General features: G+C 35.8%; 1 protein-coding gene across 2 annotated transcripts; it reads left to right on the forward strand.

Annotated features, from left to right (window-relative positions):
- Positions 1–3: 3 nt before the first annotated feature.
- Positions 4–24,540, forward strand: LOC128223660 (mesenchyme-specific cell surface glycoprotein-like). 2 transcript variants are annotated; one of them, XM_052932936.1, is made up of 12 exons: positions 4–275; positions 13,060–13,281; positions 15,697–15,895; positions 17,231–17,357; positions 17,531–17,645; positions 18,533–18,706; positions 18,873–18,920; positions 19,228–19,466; positions 20,536–20,762; positions 21,447–21,553; positions 21,849–21,873; positions 24,109–24,537. In XM_052932936.1, the coding sequence occupies exons 1-12, from the start codon at positions 68–70 to the stop codon at positions 24,179–24,181; spliced, it is 1,764 nt and encodes a 587-aa protein (XP_052788896.1). In that variant the 5' UTR covers positions 4–67; the 3' UTR covers positions 24,182–24,537. The 2 variants fall into 2 exon arrangements, with proteins under 2 accessions (XP_052788896.1, XP_052788897.1); XM_052932937.1 differs by lacking the exon at positions 13,060–13,281 and having other exon boundaries at positions 24,109–24,540.
- Positions 24,541–25,452: the final 912 nt, after the last annotated feature.

A 25,452-nucleotide genomic window follows, 5' to 3' on the forward strand; every position in this document is an offset into this window, starting at 1 on the left:
GTAAAGTAATTGAGTTGAAAACTTTACTGCATACACAGATTTATTTAGCTGATATTCATAGTTCAGGATGTATCTTCATATTTTTATTTTGATGTGTTTGGATACTTTGATTATTGCGATGCAAACACCGACGAAAGATACCAAATTCAAATTTAATACGCTCTCCAATGAATTCCTGCCGTATGCATATACGCCGGACCCTTTGTTCGGTGTTGATAAAGGCGCGACAGAACAGCTCTCGTTTGATCCTTCCTCGAAACTTATCTACGCTGTTGGTGAGTCATACCTTGTACAAGTTTATTGAAAATGTGGCTGCAAAACATTATGTACATTTTGATAATGCATTTAAATAAAATAGAAATGTTCGCTTCAACCTATATTGAGCGCCCGTAGAACTACAATACCAATCATAATCAAAGCACTGAAAGTGCTGAGTCGGTGCCTCTGGTGTATGTGCAGAAAAATATACAGGGAGAGCTGCTTGGTTTTAAAATCATGTCGTTGTTATCATCTATTGACAGTTTGGTTATTTCAAGCGCCAACTTTCGTCATGCATGACTATTTTTTATGAATGCATGTTAAGCAAGCGATCACTTCGTACGAAGTTGAATGCGAAGATTTCTGCGACCGTTTTATTAACGCTTTCGTACGTAAGTACTCTTCAAAATGGGAAAGGATCGGACGAAAATGTAAACAAACCGTAGATGTGAGTATACTAAATAAAATCGCAAATAGTGATTTGATCTGCTTCGCTTTTCGAATAATCAAAATAGACATTTACTATTTATTTTGATAAATACAGTGGGTGGTAACGTTTTGTCGACTACGGTTGCTACGGCATGGTTTGACCCGTTTAAACAGCTGTTTCCTGTGTCACATTGCAATGTTTTCAGGTTATGACACATTTCAATACCAGCTATATTCATTTCTTATCGCTTGTATTGTGTATAATAATTGTTATGGCGTTAACATGTTAAATAATCACATCCCAAAAGGTATATGTACTATTACGTTCGTTAATTCTTTGTTCTATTCGATTGAAAACCCCGGAAGTACAAATTTAAGGAAGAGTTTAGCTAGCGAATATTATTTGAACTGTTTTCTTAAGGTATGTAAGTTTACACACACAAATATGTTTTAATATACAATTCTATATACTAACCAGTATACAAATGATATTTGTCATTACAAATAGGTAGACCTATTGTCAATTACAGTATCCTCTTTGTTTGTTATTGATATGATTTATTAAGTTTTTCATTGCAGGCAATCTTTTGAAAGAAAAGCTCAGTCATCTGAGATGCAGTGTTGCAGCACTGAAGAGCATTGGGTATGACTGTATATCTCAGCGTATGATTAAACCAACTATTGCAAAAACTATGCAAACAGTAATCGGGGAGTAGGATTATTATTATATTTTTAGTGTTATTAGATCCAGTCTTTCAAAAACAGATGCAATTGCCATTATAACATAGTATGAAATAAGAAAATACTTGCTACTGCTTCTTGCAAACTACCGATATTTTACCAATATATGTAATCTTAATACAAAATATCACTGTCAAGGCAGGCATTTCATTTGAATATGAGAAATGGCTTTTAAAAAACAAATTTGTACTGTAATGTTTTTTATCTCTTAAGATAAATGTGTACTTTTACAAGAAATATTATCAAGAATTGTATTTGAAAAAAAATGTTAGACCATTTCTTTTTTTATTTTACTAACAACTTTCACGTTTTATGGATAATAGTAAAGATTATGTATCTTCCATTTTACAGGTGCCCATCATAGAGTGTTTCTCTTTGCCTGCAATCAGGATACATCAACTGACCTTTGAACTGTGTTTTCCAACTTGGGATTCAAACACATGCCCTCTTGGGTAGGAGAAAGTCAGACAAACACCTGTGGCTATATCACTACTTCTTCAAGTCTTGCTCTATGAGTGATCATGATGTGAAATAAAACAAAATGCAGTCATCTTTTTGTTATATAAAATAAGTTATATATAATTATTATGAACAAATAAAATATTTCTAACATTTTATTAATTCGTTATTTTGAAAAACAGTATGAACAAGCATTTTCAGTGAAAAGATATCCCCCGCCAACGATGGCTTGTTTGTGCTTGATGGCTTGTTTGTGCTTGAAGGTTAAAAAAATCTCAGAAAGAATAAAATAAGCACATTGGTTTATCCCTTTCCGAGCCAAATTATAAAATATCGACCGGGACTACTTTATGATAATTTATTTAACGAAATAAATCAGAGGGGTGATTAAATAAAACTGTCTTTTCCGAAACTGCTTACTCGGAAACATCAATCATTGCAAAATAGTACAGTATAAGATAAGACGCCACCTTTAAAAGCGGTGTCTTATCTGGAACTGCACTATTTTCAACAGCATAGGTATGCGGTGAATGGGAACGGCTGCAAACAATGATTTTTTAATAAATCAAGGGCAATAAATCTAAGGAAAATTGACCAATCCAAAAGAAAAATAGACAGGCATCATCACAGTATGTTGGTTCTTATTTATTGCAAGTGTCATGAAATTCTACCAGCTAGTTGCATAGAAAAGGCTGCAAACATGGATCTTTAAATAAATCAAGGGCAAATAACTCATATAGAAATTACACAATCCAAAATATAAATAAACAGGCATCATCGCAGTATGTTGGTTCGTATTTATTTCATGTTTCAAGAATTTCTACCAACTAGTTACTGAGAAATGGCTGTAAATGAGAGTTTTTCAAAAAATCAAGGGCAATAACTCCAAGTACAATTGACTAATCCCAAAAAAATGAACAGGCATCATCCCAGTATAGTAATTCATATTTATTTTAAGTTTCATGAAATTCTGCCAGCTAGTGACTGAGAAATGGCTGTGAATGTGCATTTTTCAAAAAATCAAGGGCAATAACTCCAAGGACAATTGACCAATCAATTTTTTTTGGACGGGCATCATTCCAGTATAGTGGTTCATATTTATTTTAAGTTTCATGAAATTATACCGGCTAGTTACTGAGAAAACGCAGGTGACGGACGGACGGATGGAAGGACGAAAGGAAAGACGGACGGACGGACGGACGGAAGGACGGACGGACAACGCCATTTCAATATCCCCCTCCCTATTTCATAGGCGGGGGATAATAATTGGCAAAGAATGGGCACAAAAATATAAGAATATTGAAGTTGGAGATTTATTGTTAATATTGATTTTAATGTGACAGAAAATGCCCCAATTTGCCAAAAAGCATTGAATATCAATTGACAATGCTTGGATTTACAAAATTCTGCCCAAATGAGTTTATTGTTAATATTGATTTTAATGTGACAGAAAATGCCCCAATTTGCCAAAAAGCATTGAATATCAATTGACAATGCTTGGATTTACAAAATTCTGCCCAAATGAGTATAGATCTGTGAGTTGCTGTTTGGTATTTGTTCATAAAAGTCATGATATATAAATCAAAGTTTAAAAAAAAATGTTGCAAACATAAAACAGTGGAGGATCTGATGTTATGTTAAAATGATATACTTGTATAAGCTATTTAAACTGTATATGAGCAGATTCTTATGGAAATATGAGCTTTAAGTATTACTTCATTCCAAAATGGTGACCTAGAAGGTTTAGTTCCTTGTATTGGTCAATGTTATATTGTTCACTTAACAGCTTGAGGTAAATGCAAGATATAATACAATCAAGTTCAGAAACTGCTCAACAGTTATAATAATAAACCCTTCCTCTCAATATGATGTACATTTGTGGGAAGTTTTATCAAATCCTTCAAAAGGTTAAAGAGACATGGAGCAGACACAATTTGTTACAGACGGACAGACAACTAGAGCTAAAAGAATTAGTCTATTTCAGGAGGAGACATACTTAGCCTAATGGTTCTTAAGAAAAAGTCATTAAAAATAATTTATAAAAAGTACAATAAACAGGCAGTCATAAAAGTTAACATGAACACTAACTTAGGCTTAGATGAGCTGGATGAAAAATGTCTTAAACAAAATAATTGAGAAGTTGCCCAAAATGTTACAGCTACATGTAAGAAATGAGCCAAGTACCAACAAGAGATGTTTGTCAAACATTATGCCCCCACCTGAGCGCCATGTTGTCAGGATTATATGAACAATTGAATGAAATAAGCATGGACCGAAATGACAGCTGATAAGTCACTGACATTGGATGCCGTTGAGGCAGTTTTAAGATTATGACCATTCAAAGTGTGAGGATAGAGTGTGTTATGACCATGACCTTTGACTCTATGACCTCAAATCCATATGAGTCATCAGCTGGTCTACAAAAATCTAAATGTCAAGTTTGAGGGACATGGGTTCAGGCATTGACATGTTATCACACAGACAAGCTTTTTTCAATCAATGTCACTGTGACCTTGACGTTTGACCCGATGACCCCTAAAATGAAAGGGACTCATCTACATGACAGACACAACTCCAAGTCAGGTTTGAGGGCCATGGGTACAGGCATTGTCAAGTTATCACTCGAAACATTTTCGCATTCAAGGTCATTGTGAACTTGACCTTTGACCCAATGACTCCTAAAATCTATAAGCGTCATCTCCTTGTCAGGACCAACTTCCATGTCAAGTTTGATGATCATAGGTCAGTGTACGAAATTCGGATTTGAATCTACTAGCCCATTCGGGCTACCAGATAGGAAATTTTACTAGCCCGAAACCAATTTCACTAGCCCAAACTTAAACGCTATAAAGTATTACTCGATCAGAATAATTTTTGGAAGTTTGAATATGATTCCACAACGATTCTGATCATCTAATCAAGCACGCTCATACAGTTTCAATAAATGTTCCCCAATCTGAACAATGCGTCAATAATAAATTATAGTCATACATATAATAGTGTAGTCATCAAAAGTTCAGTAATGCTACGTTTACACTATGTTCCCGGTGGCCACGGCAGCCCCGTTTCAGACAACCGTGGAGAAAACGGGATAAACATGAGACAGTGCGGGGGAACGGGATATGCAAACGTGACAGACCGTTATTGCCGTGCATGCCGGGCCAGAATTTTAAACTGTCAAAAAAATTGCCACGGCAGCCACGGTGTGGATGAGAAACGTAATAGGTCGTAGTAAAACGGGGTAAACGCAATGACACGTGACAGTACGTAATAGGCCGTTACACAACTTATAAATCGTCCGTAGGGGGGCGGGAATCATATGTAATCCCCGGCATCTGAAGTTCCTTTCTAGTTTTGTTACGTCGTGCTTCGTTTTGTCACGGTTTTCACGGCAAGCTAAGGTAGACGATAGCCGTTTCGTTACGTTTCATTTGCGGTGAAAACACAAAATCGTCTTCATCTTGGGAATTCATGTTTACTTGTCGAAGTATTCTGATACAGTAATTGCTGTTGCCTGTGAGATTTTCTTTATACCGTGGACACAAACGTAATCCAAAGCTCTGCGGTGTTCGCGTTCGATGCATAGGAGGCCTTGACAAAACGTGGAAAACGCATCAGACCTTGATCAAGACGTAAACAACGTGAGGGATCCTATCAGAACGTATCAGACCGGGACGCAACGTACATGCATCCCTGGTAGACCGCGCCCGGACCTAAGTGCGCCTTGGACGAACCACTTTTTCGCCCCTACGGCTTGTCACGGTTACCACGATAAAACGTGAGGAAACTTAGCACAACCTAACAAAACTTGTTTATGGAGACAAAAATGGCCAAAATCCCACGGCGCAATACGTTTCGGGCAAACGGGGCTGCTGTGGCCACCGGGAACATAGTGTAAACGTAGCATAACTAATGCACCAGTCAATTGTAACCACGCCCCCCCCCCAAGGTCCGGGGTTATACCAGGGATAGCCGGGGAAATGGGCCGTGTTTTTAACTTCCCGCAGTGCCGGGTGATTGCGCCAAATATAGCAGGGAATGTGCCTTACTTAGGTTCTCTGGGGTGCGGGGGCATTTGGCGGGGATTTTACTTATCAGTTCGGGGGGTTTACCTGGGCTTGGCTGGACCGAAAGTCAAAGTCCCCGCTATTCCCCGGACCTGGAGGGGCCGTGGTTACAATTGACTGATGCATAATAAAGTTTTCAAAAAGGTAATAAAAAGAGAAACATGTTTTCTGGACATATCATTTATTTAATGGAAAGAATCATGCATGTACTTTAAGTTCTGTTATCCAATGCATCCTTGTCAAATCCGATATGCCCCAGCGATTGTGCAATGACATTTTTCTCTTTTCAACTTTCAGTTTCACTTTCAAGATTCGGAAGAAACAACAAAAATATATCAATGTTTATATTGCCAATATTACTATAATTGTTCTTGAATATAAATGGCAAAGCAATTCAAAGGTATAAAATAGAACCTTACTGTACTGTACACTGACAACGATTTAACTATATCCGACAGTTCTCCTTTCACTTTGATTAAATTTGTCAGGAAGTAAACGGGCACCTGTTTCCTGCGCATTTAAGACGATGCTTGTAGAATGATTATTTTCTGTTCGCATTACAAACTTAAATATATTTCTTTTTATTTTAGCTAATAAATAAAATATATTTAAACGAAATAAATAAAATATCAATGTTGATATTTATATCTTGGCATTGTTGATTTTCATAGCCATCGTAGTTGTCGAAAACTGCCGATGTCATCCGTTAATTTACATAATGGGCGGAGTTATTGACGTCATAGAGTTTGACTGCTGCTAACAGACACAGTTACTGGTTAAAAACTGATCGATAATTACTTGTCACTTCGGGCATTATTAATTTTTACATGGGTTTATATTCATTGATTAAATAAACAAACATTCAGCACATGGCTTGAGCCCCATATGGGAGATGGTTCGCATTGGTAATGCTATTTTTAGGCTATTTTCTATCATCACGTGGTACGGCGGGCAACCTTCACCTCCAGCTATATGAGTGAAATGGCCGCTGCTGCTGTTGAATGTACCTGAAATCTGGTACTGTTTACTCTATTTAGGAAGCGAATGGAAAAAATCTTCTCTCCTCTGTTTTCACGTTTTAGTTGTTATAAAATAACAAATAAAATGAATCAACATGACATCTGTTAAACGCGATTATTTTTCTAACATGTTCCTTAATATTACACATTTTCGCGACAACGTTTATGATTTTTTGTCAATATTTCATCCATAGTTAAAACAACGATGGGCGTTAATGTAAACTTTATAATATTTGTACTTCATAATGTTGGATTGTACTTGTTAAGGGACCTCTGATTCGCCCGTTCCAATTATTGCTCACCCTGCCATTTAATGTAGATATTCATTTGTTTCAAATCAAATCATAAAATTTTATTTTCAGTCGGTATGACGTAACAGAGAAAACATTAGCTATGAACGACTACATATACATATATATATATATATATTATTACAAGCATATATCTATATAAAATATTTAAGTATTAAAGAGATTGTTTGATGCAAACACACATTAAAAACACTTCCAAAAAGGTAATATATAACGTGTTGCTGAAGTTCTTTAGCTAATATTCTGAGAGTCAAATAAGGTGTTCAAATGAAGTATAAAATTGGCAAGAAGCAGCTTGCCAGTGAAACCAGCCAATAGATACCCGACTGAATGATCAGCACCAACATAATATGGGGCTTATGCACCAGTCAATTGTAACTACGCCCCCCCCCTTCCAAGGTCCAGGGGTCTGCAGGGGGAATTGGCCGTGTTCTTACCTTCCAGGTGGCCAGGTGAATGTGGTGTCTTTGCACCAAAAATAGCAGGAAATGGGCCTTATGTGGGGTGCGGGGGCATTTGGCGGGGATTTTTCCAGCAGATTGATTCTGCAGGGTGGGGATTTTACCGGGGGGGGGGGGAGGGCGTGGTTACAATTGTCTAGTGCATTATCAGTTTCTCATTGATATCCACCATGACCTCTTACAATTCACTCTATTATCAACAGTAGTGCACTGCTTGCAGAGCAGAATCTGGTGGGAAGCAGTAGCCTGCATTGCCATTTTCGCTTTTCAATTATATTTCCTACAGATTGTTATTGTTATTTCGTAAAATGTGTAATTTTGCATGAAATGTTAAACAAAATATTAAAAGAACCAATTTGTGATGGGTGTTTCAACGCTTCAAATACACAAAAAACGTCATTTTGGTGTTTACGTAGAAAACGCCGGATACCTAATTGAATGCCCATTTTAGCGCCCCAATTTGGAGCCAGCTTTATTCATAAATATTAAAAATAAACAATCGTATCACATAGTGAGGAAACAATTATCGAGTACAATGGATGAATCGTCGCTGACAATGCTACGTCGGCGACAATCGATAGTACTTGTCCAAAATCGATGTCGCTAATGTTACTTCCAGTAACTAGTCTACATATTATTTTTTTTGTTGGCAAATGTCGAGTAAAGGTCTTTTTTTCTTTCCAGTAAATTCTCATTGAGTTCATTATAACAAGGCATGTCACTCTCTTTCACAAATGCCGTGAATGTAAACACTTTAATTCACTTAAAACCGTATAAATTCTCCCAAATTTCTAATTGTTTACATATTTCATAAAACCTTCTTCAATAACCTGTCTCTATGGTGTTTTGGGTCCGGTCTTACCTGCAAATACCGGGGGCCCCGGCTTGATGCCTTCTGTTTTCGAAACCTTTTTTGGTATTGTTTGTAATTAACTAATTTACTTTTTTGTGAAATTTTCATGAAATTAAGATATTCCAATAGAAATGTTGAATATTTTATGTTTGTTATACATGTGTATGTATTGATTTTAAATAAGAGTGTCACTGCTGTTTAACCAGTCAAAATACAGACATGTTCTGAAAAGAAATACTAAAAACAACAACATCTGAATTGAAATTGACCTTTATAGTAGCAAACATTTCAACCCTCCAAATGTACTAATTGTTTAATGATGTAATCAAAACAGGAAATATCATTACAAGCACATGGTATCAGGTTTACTCCCACCTCAGATAGGTATATCTAAAATTTTGGACATGCTGGAAATTCTTTTCTAGCACATCGGATAGACATTTCCGGTGAATTCAGCCGTGCTGGAAAACTCCATCTGGCATCCCCCCATGCCACGCGCTGTGACGTAATACTTTTAATTTCTTTTATTTTACATTTAATGTAACCATAATTATGAGATTTCAATAGATGAGTTCCATAACTATTAACTTTACAAAAACACACCTTCAAAACAAAACAAAATAACCCTTAAAAGACGTGATACTGAAGGAACTTCTTGACGTATGCAGTGAATAAATATTAATGCGCGTCATGAGGTCAGCTGACATCATCGCACATGCTGTTTGGTGAAATTTACAAAACTGCGCTTTTCTATGCATTTTTCAGAAAAAAAGTGTAATTCAAGGTATGCTAGAAAAAATATCTATCATGTGTGTCCGTTCCGGATCGAAAAATCCGACCCTCGGACACGCTGCGTAGCCGGTAACTCGTGTAAACAGTGCTAAAAACAGACCTGAAGTTATTTATGCTTTGCATTTGCTGTACTCTTTCCGACTAAAGAAAAACACGAGAATTGGACATTGAATTATACTTGTTTGTCTAAAGACAATATAGTTATACCAACATATCGCACACCATTTTAAAGGTAATTGACTCTTCTTTCCATGTCACTTATTTAAAAATGGATTGTTTTTATGTTGGTTGAGAAATTTGCATAAAACTGGACTCTACCGTGAAATCGGGTAAGTTTGAGTTACATACCTTGTTTCTTTTTTGTATATGAAAGACACTAAATATCTTCAGATGTGTTGTTTATCTCATTGTATGTACCCAAAATGGTTTTAAACAACATTTTAGGGACAAACAATGATTCAGATGCCTGTGCATCAAACTATATGCATGATAAGCTTAAAAGTTTGTATTAAATTGAGATTTGGTAAAAAAATGCTACAAACTGACTGTAAATACATACGTAACATTTTGATTTACACTTGATTCGCACTTGTGGATTATTTACTTTTATCTTGCTTATAAATAACACGAGTAAACCGAAAATATGGAAATTTAGTTACCCATCCAGAAACCTGCAGTTCTGTTTAACAATCTGTCCCGTCTAGTTACTAGCATCTTGGATCCATGTCAGGATCTGAAATAAAAAATGAATAATCTATTTATTTATAAACAGGCTGTTTTCTTTCTGAAGCTTAAAATATGGTTGACATTTTTCTTTAAATGCAAGGTGGTTTCTGTTTTAATAAAGCCATTGCTTGAGCTCAAGTAGTCATCAGTCGTGGGGTTCAAGATCTGAACCTGTCCCACTTTTGCACCAAGGTTTACCGTACTAATATCATACCGTTCATGAGTGTGTCCCAGTACTAACCCACAAAGGTCAGATTGTTTGCAAATTAAGTTATCAGGAACAGTTTGTCGAGCTGGTTGAACAATTCAACTGCAAGCTTTAAGTTTTAATCGAGTCAACGAGTCTTTTGACGATTTCTTTTCAATATGGCAGACTCGTGACGTCCACCATCCCAGCAAAAAGTAGCAAGCGGTCCTTGCGCAGAGAATCCTCGCGGCCACAATTTTGAAATTATCTCCATTATTAATTTAAATTTCTACGCAAATATTATTGCCTACTATTTAACACATATTAAGTTATGTCAGTATGCCCAAAAACAGGTTATGTTATCATAAAACTTTTACAAGTGTCGATTGTTTATCAAGTATCCCGATATCGGTAAATCTGGGACAAATTTGACTGGTTGTGTACATGTATAACGGTATTCGTGACCCATAATAAATTAATGTGAAAATAACAACTCTAATGACATATTAAATCCAGTTCAGATCACTGTCGGATAAAAATTGAAAAACTTTGTCATTGTTATTCAACATCAATGCATATTATTACAGTATATCATTTCGCCCGTTGTTAAATGGTAGAGAGTTGTAGCGTTACAGGGATACATAAGAAATGTCAAAATAATAAAAAAGTATCCCTGATTGCTCATTATTGTAGATAGTACCACCCCCCGCATCCCCACCCCCAGGCAACTTTTAAATTTATAAGCTTCAATGTTTATTTAGAATTTCAGTCTGTTTTTAGCTTGTTTGTTTTACTTAAAACACCGTAAAATTAAATACCATGAGTCTAATGGTTGGATAGTATTTCAGTCTATATTCCAGTGTTCTTATCACAACAAAACTCTTGAAATGCATCGAAATAAGAGCATTTTGTTTTTCAAAATATTTTGACAGTTGGCGCGAGGTTGCGTTCCCTGAAAATTTAGTCAAAACGGCGTCTTAACGATTTGTTAATTTACTCACCGGGTTGCAGATTCCACAGAGTCGTCTTCTGTCTTGAAATTGGCTGTTGGTTTTGTTAAAATACGCCATAATAAATGAAAGATCGCCAATATAGAATATTTCTGTTGTTGTGGCGGCCATTTTTTAGTCTACGAAGTTCGTACGCCACCCTAAGAGCTTTCGTAGAAATTTTCGTAGATCTACGAAGAAACAGGTGCTTGTTCGTACGAAATTCTTAATAAAACGGCTAAACAGCCGGAGATACATCGTACAAAGTTCGTGAGCAAAACAGACTTCGTACGAAGTTTAATAAAACGGGCCCTTATTCTAGTAAAGTTTGGAGTCCGGATTTATTCTAGCAAGTAATTTGGTTGGTGCCAAAAAAAGGAAAAAGTCCAATGTCATTAAATGTAACGATCAGCTAACGCAGGAAAAAATCAAGATAAAATAAATCATGCATTCTTAAGTAATATATTTTAAACATATCCTTTGTGGTTTAGAATTATAGGTTTATTGCATAATTATTAATGTTCTTGTAAGCTATTGAATATAACTGGTGTTTTAAGCATTGAAAAACCGCACTCTTTCTTCGACTGAGACAGGCGGTAAATCGGTTTGTAACTTTTCAGCCGATTGCCCCTACTATGAACGCTGCCCTGAGCGGGCACCGTCCAAAAAGACATGTAAGCGTTTATACATAAAATAACGGACGTCGATGTCATCGAAGCAGAGACGACCAACCTAATGTAGTGAGGAAAGTCAGGGATCCTTAACATGTAAAAACAATATGGCCTCCAACAAATAACTTCACAAATGTCATTATTGGTATGCTTATGATCGGAAGTAGAGCAGCAACTAAGGCAAGTCCGTAGTGGATATCCTATAACCCATCATTTCAATCAAGGAAAACATAACCTTTTCAATATTTATTTCATTGTCATTGTCTTTATCATATGTTTGGAAAAAATGGGCAAGGCTCGGAGGAAGTGTAGATAAAATATCAACGGTTCTGTCATGGTATATCTATGATCAGATCCGACCAATCTATTTAAATACCACAAATTGTCCATAAACAGTTATTTGTGAGTTGCCAATCGCCGAACAAATAAACATGCTGTGGAAGCGGTATACTACTCCCTCTGAATACTCAGCTGCTAGGTATGATTGATATTTTAATCATCAGAGCCTTACCAGAGAAAAAAGCAAAACACAAAAACAACATCAAAATACTTGAACGGCGAATAGCAAAAGAAACACAATAGGTTTGCAGCACATCTAGTATTGAAATCAGTCAGCTGGAATTTGGCGTGAGGTAGAAAGCCAAGTGGTCAGCTAGATTTGCAGTACGATTTGGTTTGTAACTTCCGACTCAATTCGAATTTACTGAAATATATATAGCAAGCAAGCAGAACACATGTATCGAAACAAGTATCATTCATTACATATATGCATGTATGTAGACGAAGCTTGGAGTTTTGGGAGGGCGGGAAAAATAAACCAGAATTTAATTAAAGAACTGACCTTTCTCTTGCGATGCTTGGAGCAAATGAGGCCTAAATAACCATGTGCTTTGACGGCGCGCACTGCGGCAAATCAGATCATGCCATACAGCCAACGTTCTTTGACATATTTTGCTTAGCCGCGGTCCTTTAACTTAACAGTCGAAAAATAATAGTATAAGTTTTAGCTAGCATGCAATTATTTGTCAAAAGTTGTATTAAACTAGCATATATTCAACTAGAATATTGCTAAATTGATTATGTTTATGTTGGAAAGGTAATACAAACATCCACGTCCTCGATATGGCTGACGTCAACAAACTGACAGTGTTATTCCACCAATCATACACAGGTGTAGACATCACCGACGTGCATGTGTGTGGGGGTCACGTGTTTGTTGCCATTGACAACACCACAAGACATAAGGACGGGTTTGTCAATGTTTACAAACTTTACAACAAAGAGACCCAAACACTTGACCTAGTGCACTCAATAGAAGGTATGTTCATAATGTGGTAAAATCTAGCTTACTTTAATTGGTCATATGGTATGGGTTTTTTTGGGGATATTTATCCTCCCATATTAAAGGATTCAGCACAATCCCTTAGAACGTATAATATGTCTGCTTTGCTATGTGATTCACTGCAAGCATGCTCCTAGCCTGAAATACCGATCTGGTCTCATTTCAAGCTAGGCCCCGTATTTCGGTTTCGTCGCATGGTCTCGTCCACAAACTGGGTATAAATATCGGGCGATACCACACTACTGTTAATTTCAACTTCATGTATTGCCAAAATTTAATTATACAAAAATATTGACTTTTTACAGCATAACATTTCACGCTAAATAGTTACACTGCCATGCAAACGGAAATCATGGGTTGATGAAATATGAAATATATTCAAATAATAAACGCAAAAATAAACTCTGTGACCGAAATGCACTGCATTTTTACCAGTTCAGTGAAGTTTCGATACCAACATGAAAGTGGAAATATCAAGATGCTTATAAAAGCTGAAGGGTTAAGCATTGCTAGACGAACCAGTCACCCACTTCTCCCCAGATTTGAACGCGCGATAAACATATCTGCGCGATGAGTATCAACTTACATTTAAAAAAGAAACAGCATAATTTTCTAAAATACCTTAAATTACCTAAATACAATATGACCTAAGTAATGTACGGGAACCTTTTGAATCCCACACACTACGCCTAGTTTGCTACTACTGTGGTGTTAGTTAACAGTACTATTTTATTGATGAATGATTATGTTTTTTTGTAAAATATTTTTTATATATACAGGTAGATTCCTTTAGATAAAGATAAAAAGGATGTTCAGGGTCAGAGTTAGTGTTCATCTCAAATGGAGTATACCCAAGCATCAAGTGAAATACAATACTACAGGCATTGTTATATGTGAAACATATTATTCAGTCTGAATAAATACGATAGAGAAGTATGCTGCAGTATATCAGGAGTTGTGTCCCTTAGATACATTTAGATTAAGAATGCAACAAGTGTGTGTTAATATAATAATTTTGATAATTGCCCCCCCCCCCCCCAACCCGTGTATAGTTCACAACTTATATTTGATACAATTATACTTGTTTATAGTTTACTTGTTCGCTATTTGTATTTGTATACGTAAGCCATTATATTCTATGAATTTGACCACGTGTCATGTTGGCCTATTTCAGATATATATTTAAGGAATGAATTGCGGGGTTGATGTCATTATCGGGGTATGAACGCAATTGGGTTAGTCAATGTGTGTGGAGTCTGAAGGACTCCACGCGTACTTTGACCAACCCAATTGCGTTCATATCCCCGATAATGACAATTGGGTTGGTCAATGTGTGTGGAGTCCGAAGGACTCCACGCGTACTTTGACCAACCCAATTGCGTTCATATCCCCGATAATGACAATCGGGTTGGTCAATGTGTGTGGAGTCCGAAGGACTCCACGCGTACTTTGACCAACCCAATTGCGTTCATATCCCCGATAATGACATCAACCCCGCAATTCATTCCTTATATTTACACCAATAGTTCATTATTTCATTCAAGAATTGTTAAAAAAATACTTCATTTCATTAAAGAAAACCTTTCAGTAATCCGTTCTTACCCATTCTGTAAATACAACGACCCGACTATAACCGGAAACATTTTTTTTCAAATGACGTCACAATAACGCGGAAAAAGATCAACCACTTGAAATCACTTTAAATCGTAAAATTGAAACACTTCTGGTACCAATATACTTAAAATTTAATAAACTAACACTTTTAAAAATGTTGATCTATATTTTACGGGACCTGCAGACACAATACAACCAATAACAAGATCAATAGCTTTCATGTATATTGTTATGCAATGAATTACGATCCGAGGATATCCGAAGATGTTGCATTCATTTAAGGAATGGAAGTTGAGGTGTAAATATTGTGTGTTATAGTTCCTTGAGTAAACTTCCTTCCTTCTATGTATTTATATAAAGCTGTTTTACCGTCTGCATGCTGTCTATCAGATATACTTTATAAGTACATATTTATTGTTTTCTCTGTCGAAAATTCAAAGAAATGTATTTAACCATATGTTCACCTTATGTTATAAGCGGAAATATGGTAATTGTCATGTTCTTTAGTCGCTCGTACGTTTGAAAGGGGTACAATATACAGATATTTATTAGGAATAATTTGGAGTTAAAAGGCCACATAGCTATTAATCAAAAGTCCAATTTTTAAAAACTAAATATTTTTTATCTTCTGTAAACAAAGCATATGTTTTTTTATCATTGAAGTCAAATGAGTACAATATAAAAAATGCATTAAAATTAATATTTTTTTCTTGTGAGCATATGACAAGTGTAAACCTATTTTATGCCCCTTTTAAAGCATCAGTATTTGTATTTTAGTGGGAACTTTTCCTGATATGGTACTTACTACGCCTGACTGCAAAACACTGATTGTGGCCATAGAAGCGGAACCATATGACGACAATGCAAATGCAGTTCTAGTTGATAATCCTGGAGGTATCGGCCTTGTTAAATTTCCCCAGGGACCCAACGGCGCATACACTAAAAATGTTTTAGGGTTTCACTCCTTTGATGACAGGTATATCACTCAACTTTTGTGGAGTTTTACACTGTATATATGATCTGTCACGAGTCACAATTCACAATTTCATTCAACGAGTTCAGGAAATATGTAAGTAAGCGAGACTTTGGCGAGCTTACTAAATAATTCCTGGACGAGTTGAATACAAGTTTGTATTAAATGATGACCAGTGTCAGATTCTTTTTAACAGATACGTTCTTCCAGTCATAAAAATAGCAAAACATACCTACCTGCTCTAGTCATGACTTATCTGAAAAACTACAGAAACATGCTCAGTAGCAAAAAGTTTAAACATAAACCCGTTTTAATGGCACTGGGTAAACGCCAAAAGCATAGAACACAAAAACAAACAAAAAACACAAACAAGAAACATGAAAGAACAACACATAACTGCACGAACAGCACAGTGCATACATACTATAAAAAAAACTAGGTATGTTTATCAGGGATTCTTAGGTACCGCCTAGGAACGGTCAGTAAAATGTTAATTTACATGGGGTTTAAACCAGTTCAGGACTTACGTGCACAAACCTCACTCTTATCCCAACAATCCTAAATAAAGAAAAATCGTAAAACGTAAATCTTATCAAAGTAAACATTAGCTAGAGGTAACTTAAAAATAAAACAAATAATAATAAACTTATAGGTAAACCGCAAGTACTTCAATGATTAGAGATCCCAACTCTATTTGCAGACGTAGGACTACAATTTAGAGCACCAATGAGCCGATTACCAGAAAGCAATGCCATTTCCCGTGCATCATGTATTGCAGAAATGTAGTACCCGGGATAATTGAAAAGCACAGATACATCCAAGCGTTTAATTCTCTTTATAATTAGAAAATGCTTTCTTAGATGATGTCCAATAGGAACTACAACAAAAATCAACACTCATTTAACGAAAGTTACTTTTTTAAATTGTGACGTCATATCCGGTAAGGTGGCGTCATAATTTGTGATAAATTCATGGCGCTATTTGTAGTTCCGAAACATTAAGTACCGACCGTCTTTAAAAATATTTCACGAAACAAGGCGAAATATAACGCTGTATGTACTCTGAAAATTTAGATGAAAACTATATTATTGCATTTAATTAAATCTTCATCATGAATACAAAAAATGACTTGGTAGAATATTGCCAATGAAGTAATTGCCCATATAAACTCCGTCCTTCGAGTTTCATGAAAGGAAAGTGTTACAAAGCCCATAGAATAACAATCAATGCCTTCAGTCAGGACTATAGGGAGGTGATACCCGTCCATGTAAACGTACAATGTTCTGTTGTTGTTGTTTTTTTAAAGCGCACGTTTTATTTTTTTATTTATTTGTGTAGGTATTTTGCCGAACTTGAGAGCCAAGGTGTCATGTACATAAACCGCAATGCCACGTTTTCAGACGATGTAGAACCGGAGTATATAACTCTGAACACAGAAGGCACACTAGCCTATGTTAGTTTACAGGTAATACTATTTCAGCAGATTTCTGTTTACCCTGGATATTACATTTTCGAGGATAAATGAAATATAGAAATGTAACGGCAATGAATGATATACGTGTTGCAATTGAGTAGTGTGTAAAGAAAGCTTAACAAGGTTACCAAGGCTCCAGTATTGTTGAATAACTTTTATTTCAGGAAAACAATGGCATTGCAGTCGTTGATCTCGCTTCAGAAGAGATAGTAGACATTTTTGGGCTTGGTTTTAAAGACTGGTCATTGGCCAACATTGACCCCAGTGATAGAGATGGAGGTAAGCTAAAAATGACCCGAGTGATTGAGATGGAGGTTATCCAATGAATGACCCACGAAATAGAGATAGAGGTGATCTATTGGATGACTCGAGTGATAGATATGGAGGTGAGATGGTGAATAATCTGTGTGATGGAGGTTAGCTTGAAAATGACCCGAAAAAGAGATGGAATCAGTAAGTGAAGAATCATAGAGAGATTGAGGTTAGCTATGGAGTGACCCTAGGGGAAGAGATGAAAGTTAGCTAGGGAATGACCCGAGGGAAAGAGATTGAGGTTAGCTAGGGAATGACCCGAGGGGAAGAGATGGCGATTAGCTGGTCAGTGACCGGGTGAGAGAAATGAAATCAGTAAGTAATGCTAGAAAAAGAGATTGAGGTTAGCTAGGGAATGACCCGAAGGGAAGATATGGTGGTTAGCCAGGAAATGACCCGAGGGAAAGAGATGGATATTAGCTGGTGAGTGACCGAGTGAGAGAAATGGGATCAGTTAGTGAAAAATCCAAGGAAATGAGGTTGAGGTTAGCTTGGAAATGACCCGAGGAAAAGATATTGAGGTTAGCTAGTTAATGACAGGAGTTGTAAAGATAGGGATAAGCTAGTGATTTATCCAAGTAATTGAGACAGAGGTTAGCTAGTGCACAAGTTTCTATATTAAGACCAATAAATCTGATATTTTAGTGCATGTGTCATGCCTCACATATAAAAGATATTTGATTGAAAGTAAATGCAAAATGATTGTATTGCAATATGTTTAACATGTGGAGTCATGATGGATTATGATATAGTTTACGCGATTCAGAATCAAAGGTGCAACTTTTGTACTGAAATGTTTATTCTGTAAAAGAAAACATGCTGTATTGAACACTTTAATTTAATGTGTTATACAGGGGTACATATGCAGCCTTGGAAAGTATTTGGAATGTACCAGCCTGACGCCATAAAGATGTTGCGATTCCAAAACGAAGATTTCATCGTTACTGCAAACGAGGGTGATTCTAAAGATTACGATTACTTTTCGGAAGAAAACAGGGTGGGGGATTTCGTTCTATCCGAATTATTTGGTAGGTCAAAGATAAAGACCCGGTGCTTAATAATGAATCATTAAAAGTATACACTTTTAAGACATACCTGCTTACATTTTTTATTGATTAAAATAAATAAATAAAAAAATAATATTTTTTTTAAATCATTCATTAAATGCCTTAACTTTAAAACGCATATTTTCAGAACGCAACGCTACTCTTCGTGACGAATGGACTACTGACTCAGTGTTAGGTGTTGTACGATTTGGGTTTTTGTTTGATACATTTCTTATTTGTAGTTTTACACATCATTATTTGCAAAACTGCATAGATATCGGTATACGGGAAAAACACCATAATATGCTGTTTAGAAGTAGCTTTATGAAAAAGTCCATTTTTTTCTATCTAGACAATATATTCTACCACTACGTGCTCACTAAATAATGCAGTTGTAAAAATAGTGAACTTACTGAAATATCATTCAAAAAATTTAGATGAACAAAATACGAATATAAAAACAATCCTAAATATATGTATCTATATATTTTTTTTTTTAATAGGAAGACTTAAAGTCACTTCTGTCAAAGGCAAAAACGAAACAACACAACATTATGACCAGCTTTATTCATTCGGTGGCCGCGGGTTCTCTATCAGGAGGGCGAGTGATATGAGTCTAGTGTACGACAGCGGTGATGAGATTGCTACCAAAACAGCGGAGCTTCTGCCCCATCTTTTCAATGCAAATTTCGATGAGTCTACTGCTGTTTCAGATAGTTCCGATACTCGCTCGGATGACAAGGTAACTGGATAACGCATTTTGCGGGCACTACCATATTGTTAATATCCACTGCCCGACCCACCAAAGCGTATATCTAATTGATTGTGTTACTTAATAAATGTTTTAAAAATGTGTGCAATTTTTGCAGGTAGAATATAGCTTTTGCTCCGGCTTGATACATTCGTTCGCAGGTGATGTCTAGCTGCAAATTATATTACTTCATCAGTTGATGTGTTGTTGTGTTTTTTTACTTTATTATTCATTGTTTTCAAGTAGATGCTGGCTCTGATGAGGCTTATATTCTTTTTGAATTTTGAAATTATTGATCAATATTCGGACAAAAGTGAGAACATAGTCATATAAACTCGTTTAAGCCCGCAGTAGGCTCGTGTTCTAGTTTCACTGAACGCTTTAACGCTGTCAAACCATCATTTATCGATAAGGCAATTTTGATGCATTTGTATTCTACTAGTATTTGTAGGGCTTTTCCGTGTGCGTGTGTGGTCTTTATGTGCTTATGTCTCTAGTTCAGTGTCGTATTGGTCATTACCTTGTGCTTCTAAACAGATTTATATTTCATTGCTTTATTACTGGGATTGTCCCTATTTTTTCTTTAAAAACTACTACTGTACTACAACTAATCTTCAATGGCATTTTGCTATACCTTGCAAACTTTATGCTGTTTGATTTGGCCTAAACAAAAAAACACACAATGTTTCTGGTAACCCGGCCAACCTCAATCATTTTCCACCGACTCAAAAATTATTGCCCCCCCCCCCCCCCCCACAAAAGTAACTTGCAAAAAATAATGCCTGATCCGATTTTTTTTGGCCGAAAATATAGCATTTGCTTTTTTCACAACTAGATTTTCTTTCTAAACCAAATGGTACATAGGTTCATTGTTCCATTATAACAATGAAAAATTTCATTTGACATTTAATTTAACATACTTTACTTAAAGAAACCTTCCTACTGACCCATATCTTTTTGGGCTTGAAATCAGAAACAGGCCTTTTGGGCATTCTTTTAACATAGCCCCTATTCAATTAATTCAGAATATATAATAAATTTACATTACCTTTTACTAAAGGGTCCAGAAACTGAAAGCATTGCCATAGGGCATATAGGTGATATCACCTTGTTGTTCATTGGGAATGAGAGAGGGTCAACCATCGCAGTATACACCCTTGACCAGACCGCGGCAGAAATCACTCCACAGTTTGAGACATTTATATACGGCGTTGGTGATAGCGATGAGACGTGGGGTGATCTGTACACAGCACGAGATATGAGCATGGTTGATCCTGAGGATATAACGTACGTTGAAGATAGTTTCTCGTTCTGTCTCATTCATTTACTTGATTACGTTCGATATACTAGTATGATGAAAAATTTCGCATTTAACTGTTGTTGAAATGCCATTTTGCTGGTAATAACGATAAATTGAACATGCACAATAAATGTTCTATTTCTGCTTTGAGTTCAGAATGTCTGTGTTGTAGGTAAACCACTATTATTTCAAGGGTGTATTTATGTTCCGCGCATGATAATACAACATCTCTACTTAACTGTCACATGCTTCCTCTGGGTACTCTAGATTCCCAATGGCATGAACGCAGGTGGGTTATGGATTTGGCGTGAGATGGGGCGCAACTTGAGGTTGCAACTTTTAGCGTGCGCCTTATTCCCCAGAACAGAAAACTATATGGTTATCCTCGAGGAATGTTGGCCATTTCTTGTCTGAAATGGTTCGTTCCGAAGTACTCTATTCGTATGTTTCCTGATAATGACACTTGTTCGCTTGGAGAATTGTCGTGGGTGTATGGGGCATGTTGGTTTCCTCCAGGTACTCCAAATGTTCACACAACACAACACAAGATCACACCCTTGGGCAGCATCCTGCTATCTCACGGGATCATATAATGTTGTTAGAACTGGTTTTAATATTGTTCAAACATAAATCAGTTTAAACTTAACTTAAAGTCATGCTGCAATATTTAGGTTTATTGCCGCTAACGACAGCCCCAATGGCAAGCCTCTGCTGTTAGTAGGCGGCGGCTTCAGCGGCACTGTGACAGTTTTACAGATGGACGTACAGCTAGGTTTACGTATGTACTCTTGATTTCTTAAACACATTTCCAAAGACCTATTGACACTATAGATAAGTCTCTTTGTTTTCGATTCTAGGTTCTTAGTTGCGTATCTTCAAACAAGATCATAATCTTATGGCTACCAGCTGCCCTTGTTCTTATATGTTCAACCGTATCAATAATTCCACTTAGGTCATCTTGTCACCACACTTTTCTTATTACCGTAAGTTCTAATAACAGTATTATGCAATCGCATATAAATTCTTTAAATGTATTGCAAATGCCTTAGCTAACTTTTATCTCTTATTTTCAGCCAACACTGCTTCAGCACTGTCTAGGTAAATAATGACCATACATTGTATATGTTAATTGTAAGGTTAGGATTGTTAAAGAAGCAACAACGCAGATTCAATTAATGTAATTGTCGCATTTAATTGTTCTAGGGTGTGACTGTGAATGGGAGAAATAAAAGACTATCCAAGATAGATTTTAGTTGTGTTTTGTTTACATTGTACTACTATTGTTTCTAAGTAAACTTAGCATTTAAAGGTTTTGGTTTTGCTCCACAAAATTCAATTGTAGCCTTGACGTGCCGAACACTTGCTGTTCGAAATCGCTTTTCGTTGCAAAAGGCGTTATTGTCACGCTTTTATTTAAGGAATGAATTGCGGGATTGATGTCATTATCGGGGTATGAACGCAATCGGGCTGGTCAAAGTGTGTGGAGTCCGAATAATGACATCAATCACGCAATTCATTACTTATATTTACACCAATAGTGCATTATTTAATTTAAGAATTGTTTAAAAAGTACTTTATTTCATTTAAGAAAACCTTTTACTAATCCTTCTTACCCATTCTGTAAATAGAACGACCCGACTGTAACCGGAAACGTTTTATCAAATGACGTCACGATAACGCGGGAAAAAATAAACCACTTGAAATCACTTTTAAACGTAATATTGAAACACTTATGGCAACGATACATTTAACAAATTCGAATTTAACACTTTCTAAAATGTTTATTTATATTTTACGGCACCTGCTGACACAATACAAACAATAACAAGATTTAAAATGTTCATGTATATTGTTATGCGATGAATTGCGATCCGAAGATATCCGAAGAAGTTGCGTTCATCGATTGATAAACGCAATTGCCGAAAGGCAGTTCATTTAGGGAATGAAAGTTGAGGTGTAAATATTAGATGATTGACGAGGTTTATTGCGATCAGAAGTATTTCGTATAAATATGCAACACATTTAGTCTGTTTGTATTATATAGTACATAAAGTTCGTTTGTATTATACAGTACATGTAGACCGTTTGTATTATAGAGTACATGTAGTTCGTTTGTATTATACAGTACATGTAGTCCGTTTGTATTATACAGTATATGTAGACCGTTTGTATTATAGAGTACATGAAGTTCGTTTGTATTATACAGTACATGTAGACCGTTTGTATTATAGAGTACATGAAGTTCGTTTGTATTATACAGTACATGTAGTCCGTTTGTATTATACAGTATATGTAGACCGTTTGTATTATAGAGTACATGAAGTTCGTTTGTATTATACAGTACATGTAGTCCGTTTGTATTATACAGTACATGAAGACCGTTTGTTTTATATAGTGTATGAAGACTGTTTGTATTATAATGTATATGTAGACCGTTTGTATTATATAGTACATGAAGTTCGTTTGTATTAAATAGTATATGTAGGCCGTTTGTACTATACAGTACATGTAGTCCGTTTGTATTATACAGTACATGTAGTCCGTTTGTATTGTATAGTATATGTAGTCCGTTTGTATTATACAGTATATGTAGTCCGTTTGTATTATACAGTATATGTAGTCCGTTTGTATTATACAGTATATGTTGTCCGTTTGTATTATACAGTACATGTAGTCCGTTTGTATTATACAGTATATGTAGTCCGTTTGTATTATACAGTATATGTAGTCCGTTTGTATTATACAGTATATGTAGTCCGTTTGTATAATACAGTACATGTAGTCCGTTTGTAGTATACAGTACATGTAGTCTGCTATAATGTATTATACAGTACATGTAGTGTAGTCTGTTTGTATTATACAGTACATGTAGTCCGTGTGTGTGTGCGTGCGTGCGTGCATGCGTGAGTGCGTGCGTGTGTGTGTGAGTGCGTGCGTGCGCGCGCGCGCGTGCGTGCGTGCGTGTGTGTGTGTGTGTGTGTGTGTGTGTGGGTGTGTGTACGGTACATGTAGTATATAGTGTGTTCGTATTATACCGTACGTTTGTTCTATAGAGTACGTGCAGTGGGTAAGTTTGTATTAAATAATCAATAAAAAGGAGTGTGTTTGTACTATGTCGAACATTACGTGTAATGTGTTTGTAGTATACAAGTAGTATAATCTAGTGTTGGCATTACACAGTAAATGTAGTTCAGTGTGTCTTATTATACCGTACAAGTAGTGTATATAATCTGCAAAGGTCCTCTTGTAACATTTTTTTTTCAAATATTCAACAGTGAACAATACACACACATTGCATTTGTTGAATATTACTGTTTTTTATTTTTATTTCAGGATCTTCAAAAGCAGCTTGAGCATCACAGAAGCATGGATTACTTGTTATTTGTTTCATGTTTTACTTTATTAAAGTACGAAACATGTTTATTAAACGAAATGGCTGTTTTATTAGGTCATTATTGTTTAATTACTTTATACATATCAAACTCGCACATATATAAACAGTACTTTCATTTCATTGACATTATGATATAGAATCTAAAATGCAATGTATTGAATTTATATACGTCCTTGAACTTCGCTTGTTTTCTAGCTGTAGCTTGACATATGAATTGTGTATGCCTTTATGATTTACATAAACATTGTACTTTTACTTCTGATTAAATGTAATTGCTAAAAGTGTTACATATAAAGGTTCGGTTATCAATCTGTATCACGGTTTTAAAACTTGTGAAAACAGGGACACGTTAAGAAAAGAACTGCGATTACGGAAAATATAGCTCAATAAATAATGCACTGTCATTGGGTTTAACATGTGACCGGTCTACAATTATGGAAGTAATGCATTTGCATTAGGATTAACCTGTGACCGATCTATACATATGGACATGAGGCATTGTCATTGGTTTGAACCAGGGACAGTTAACATATATGAATATAAAGCATTTGCATTGGTTTGAACTTGTGACCGATCGAAATCAATGGAAATAAAGCATTTTCATTGGTTTAAATTTGTGACGGACTAAAGATATGGACATGAAGCATTTCCATAAGTTTAAACCTGTGACCGGTCTACATATATGACCATGAAACATATTCATTGGTTTAAACTTGCGACCGGTCTACATTTGTGGACATGAGCTATTTTATTTCATATTTGGAATACATTATCCATACATGTGTCGTAACACTTGGTCCTGTTTTGATTTTTTATTGTCTGATGGTCAAATAAGTATGATCTTAATGATAAATACGGGTTGAACTAGCAATGCCAATGCCGGTAAGGAGGATTTACGTTTGAACAGCCCGTATTTGTATAGCAATTGTCTTAAGGTCAAATATATGGTCCTGTATGGATTTTGAGTTTGACAGTTTTTAAAACGTATCGGTGTATATCTGGCCCAATATCACGAAAATACTCAAGTCAAGTCTCAGTCTCAATCTCACCTCAATTTACCACATAAAAGTAAGCATAGTATTATTCAAAATCTTGTATGTTTTTATACTTTTTGAAAATGTAGTTTCTCATAGAATATGTTATTGAAAGATTTTGACAATAGTTCAAAGAAAACTAATTCTAGAGCAAACAGTATACTTGAGTAATTGTTAAAAGGCAATGAATTATACTCAAGTACATTTTTGGCTGTAGAATATTTTTCCCTTGATATCTAGACCAAAGAT

Source organism: Mya arenaria, chromosome 17, assembly GCF_026914265.1.
Source record: "Mya arenaria isolate MELC-2E11 chromosome 17, ASM2691426v1".
Classification (NCBI taxonomy): Eukaryota; Metazoa; Mollusca; class Bivalvia; order Myida; family Myidae; genus Mya; species Mya arenaria.

Excerpts from the sequence above, each read along its gene's own strand:
- LOC128223660 (XM_052932936.1), top strand. The coding sequence starts at position 68 with ATGTATCTTCATATTTTTATTTTGATGTGTTTGGATACTTTGATTATT. Across the intron at positions 18,707-18,872 it reads CGTTCTATCCGAATTATTTG|AACGCAACGCTACTCTTCGT; the intron begins GTAGGTCAAAGA and ends GCATATTTTCAG. Across the intron at positions 21,874-24,108 it reads ACTGCTTCAGCACTGTCTAG|GATCTTCAAAAGCAGCTTGA; the intron begins GTAAATAATGAC and ends TTTTTATTTCAG.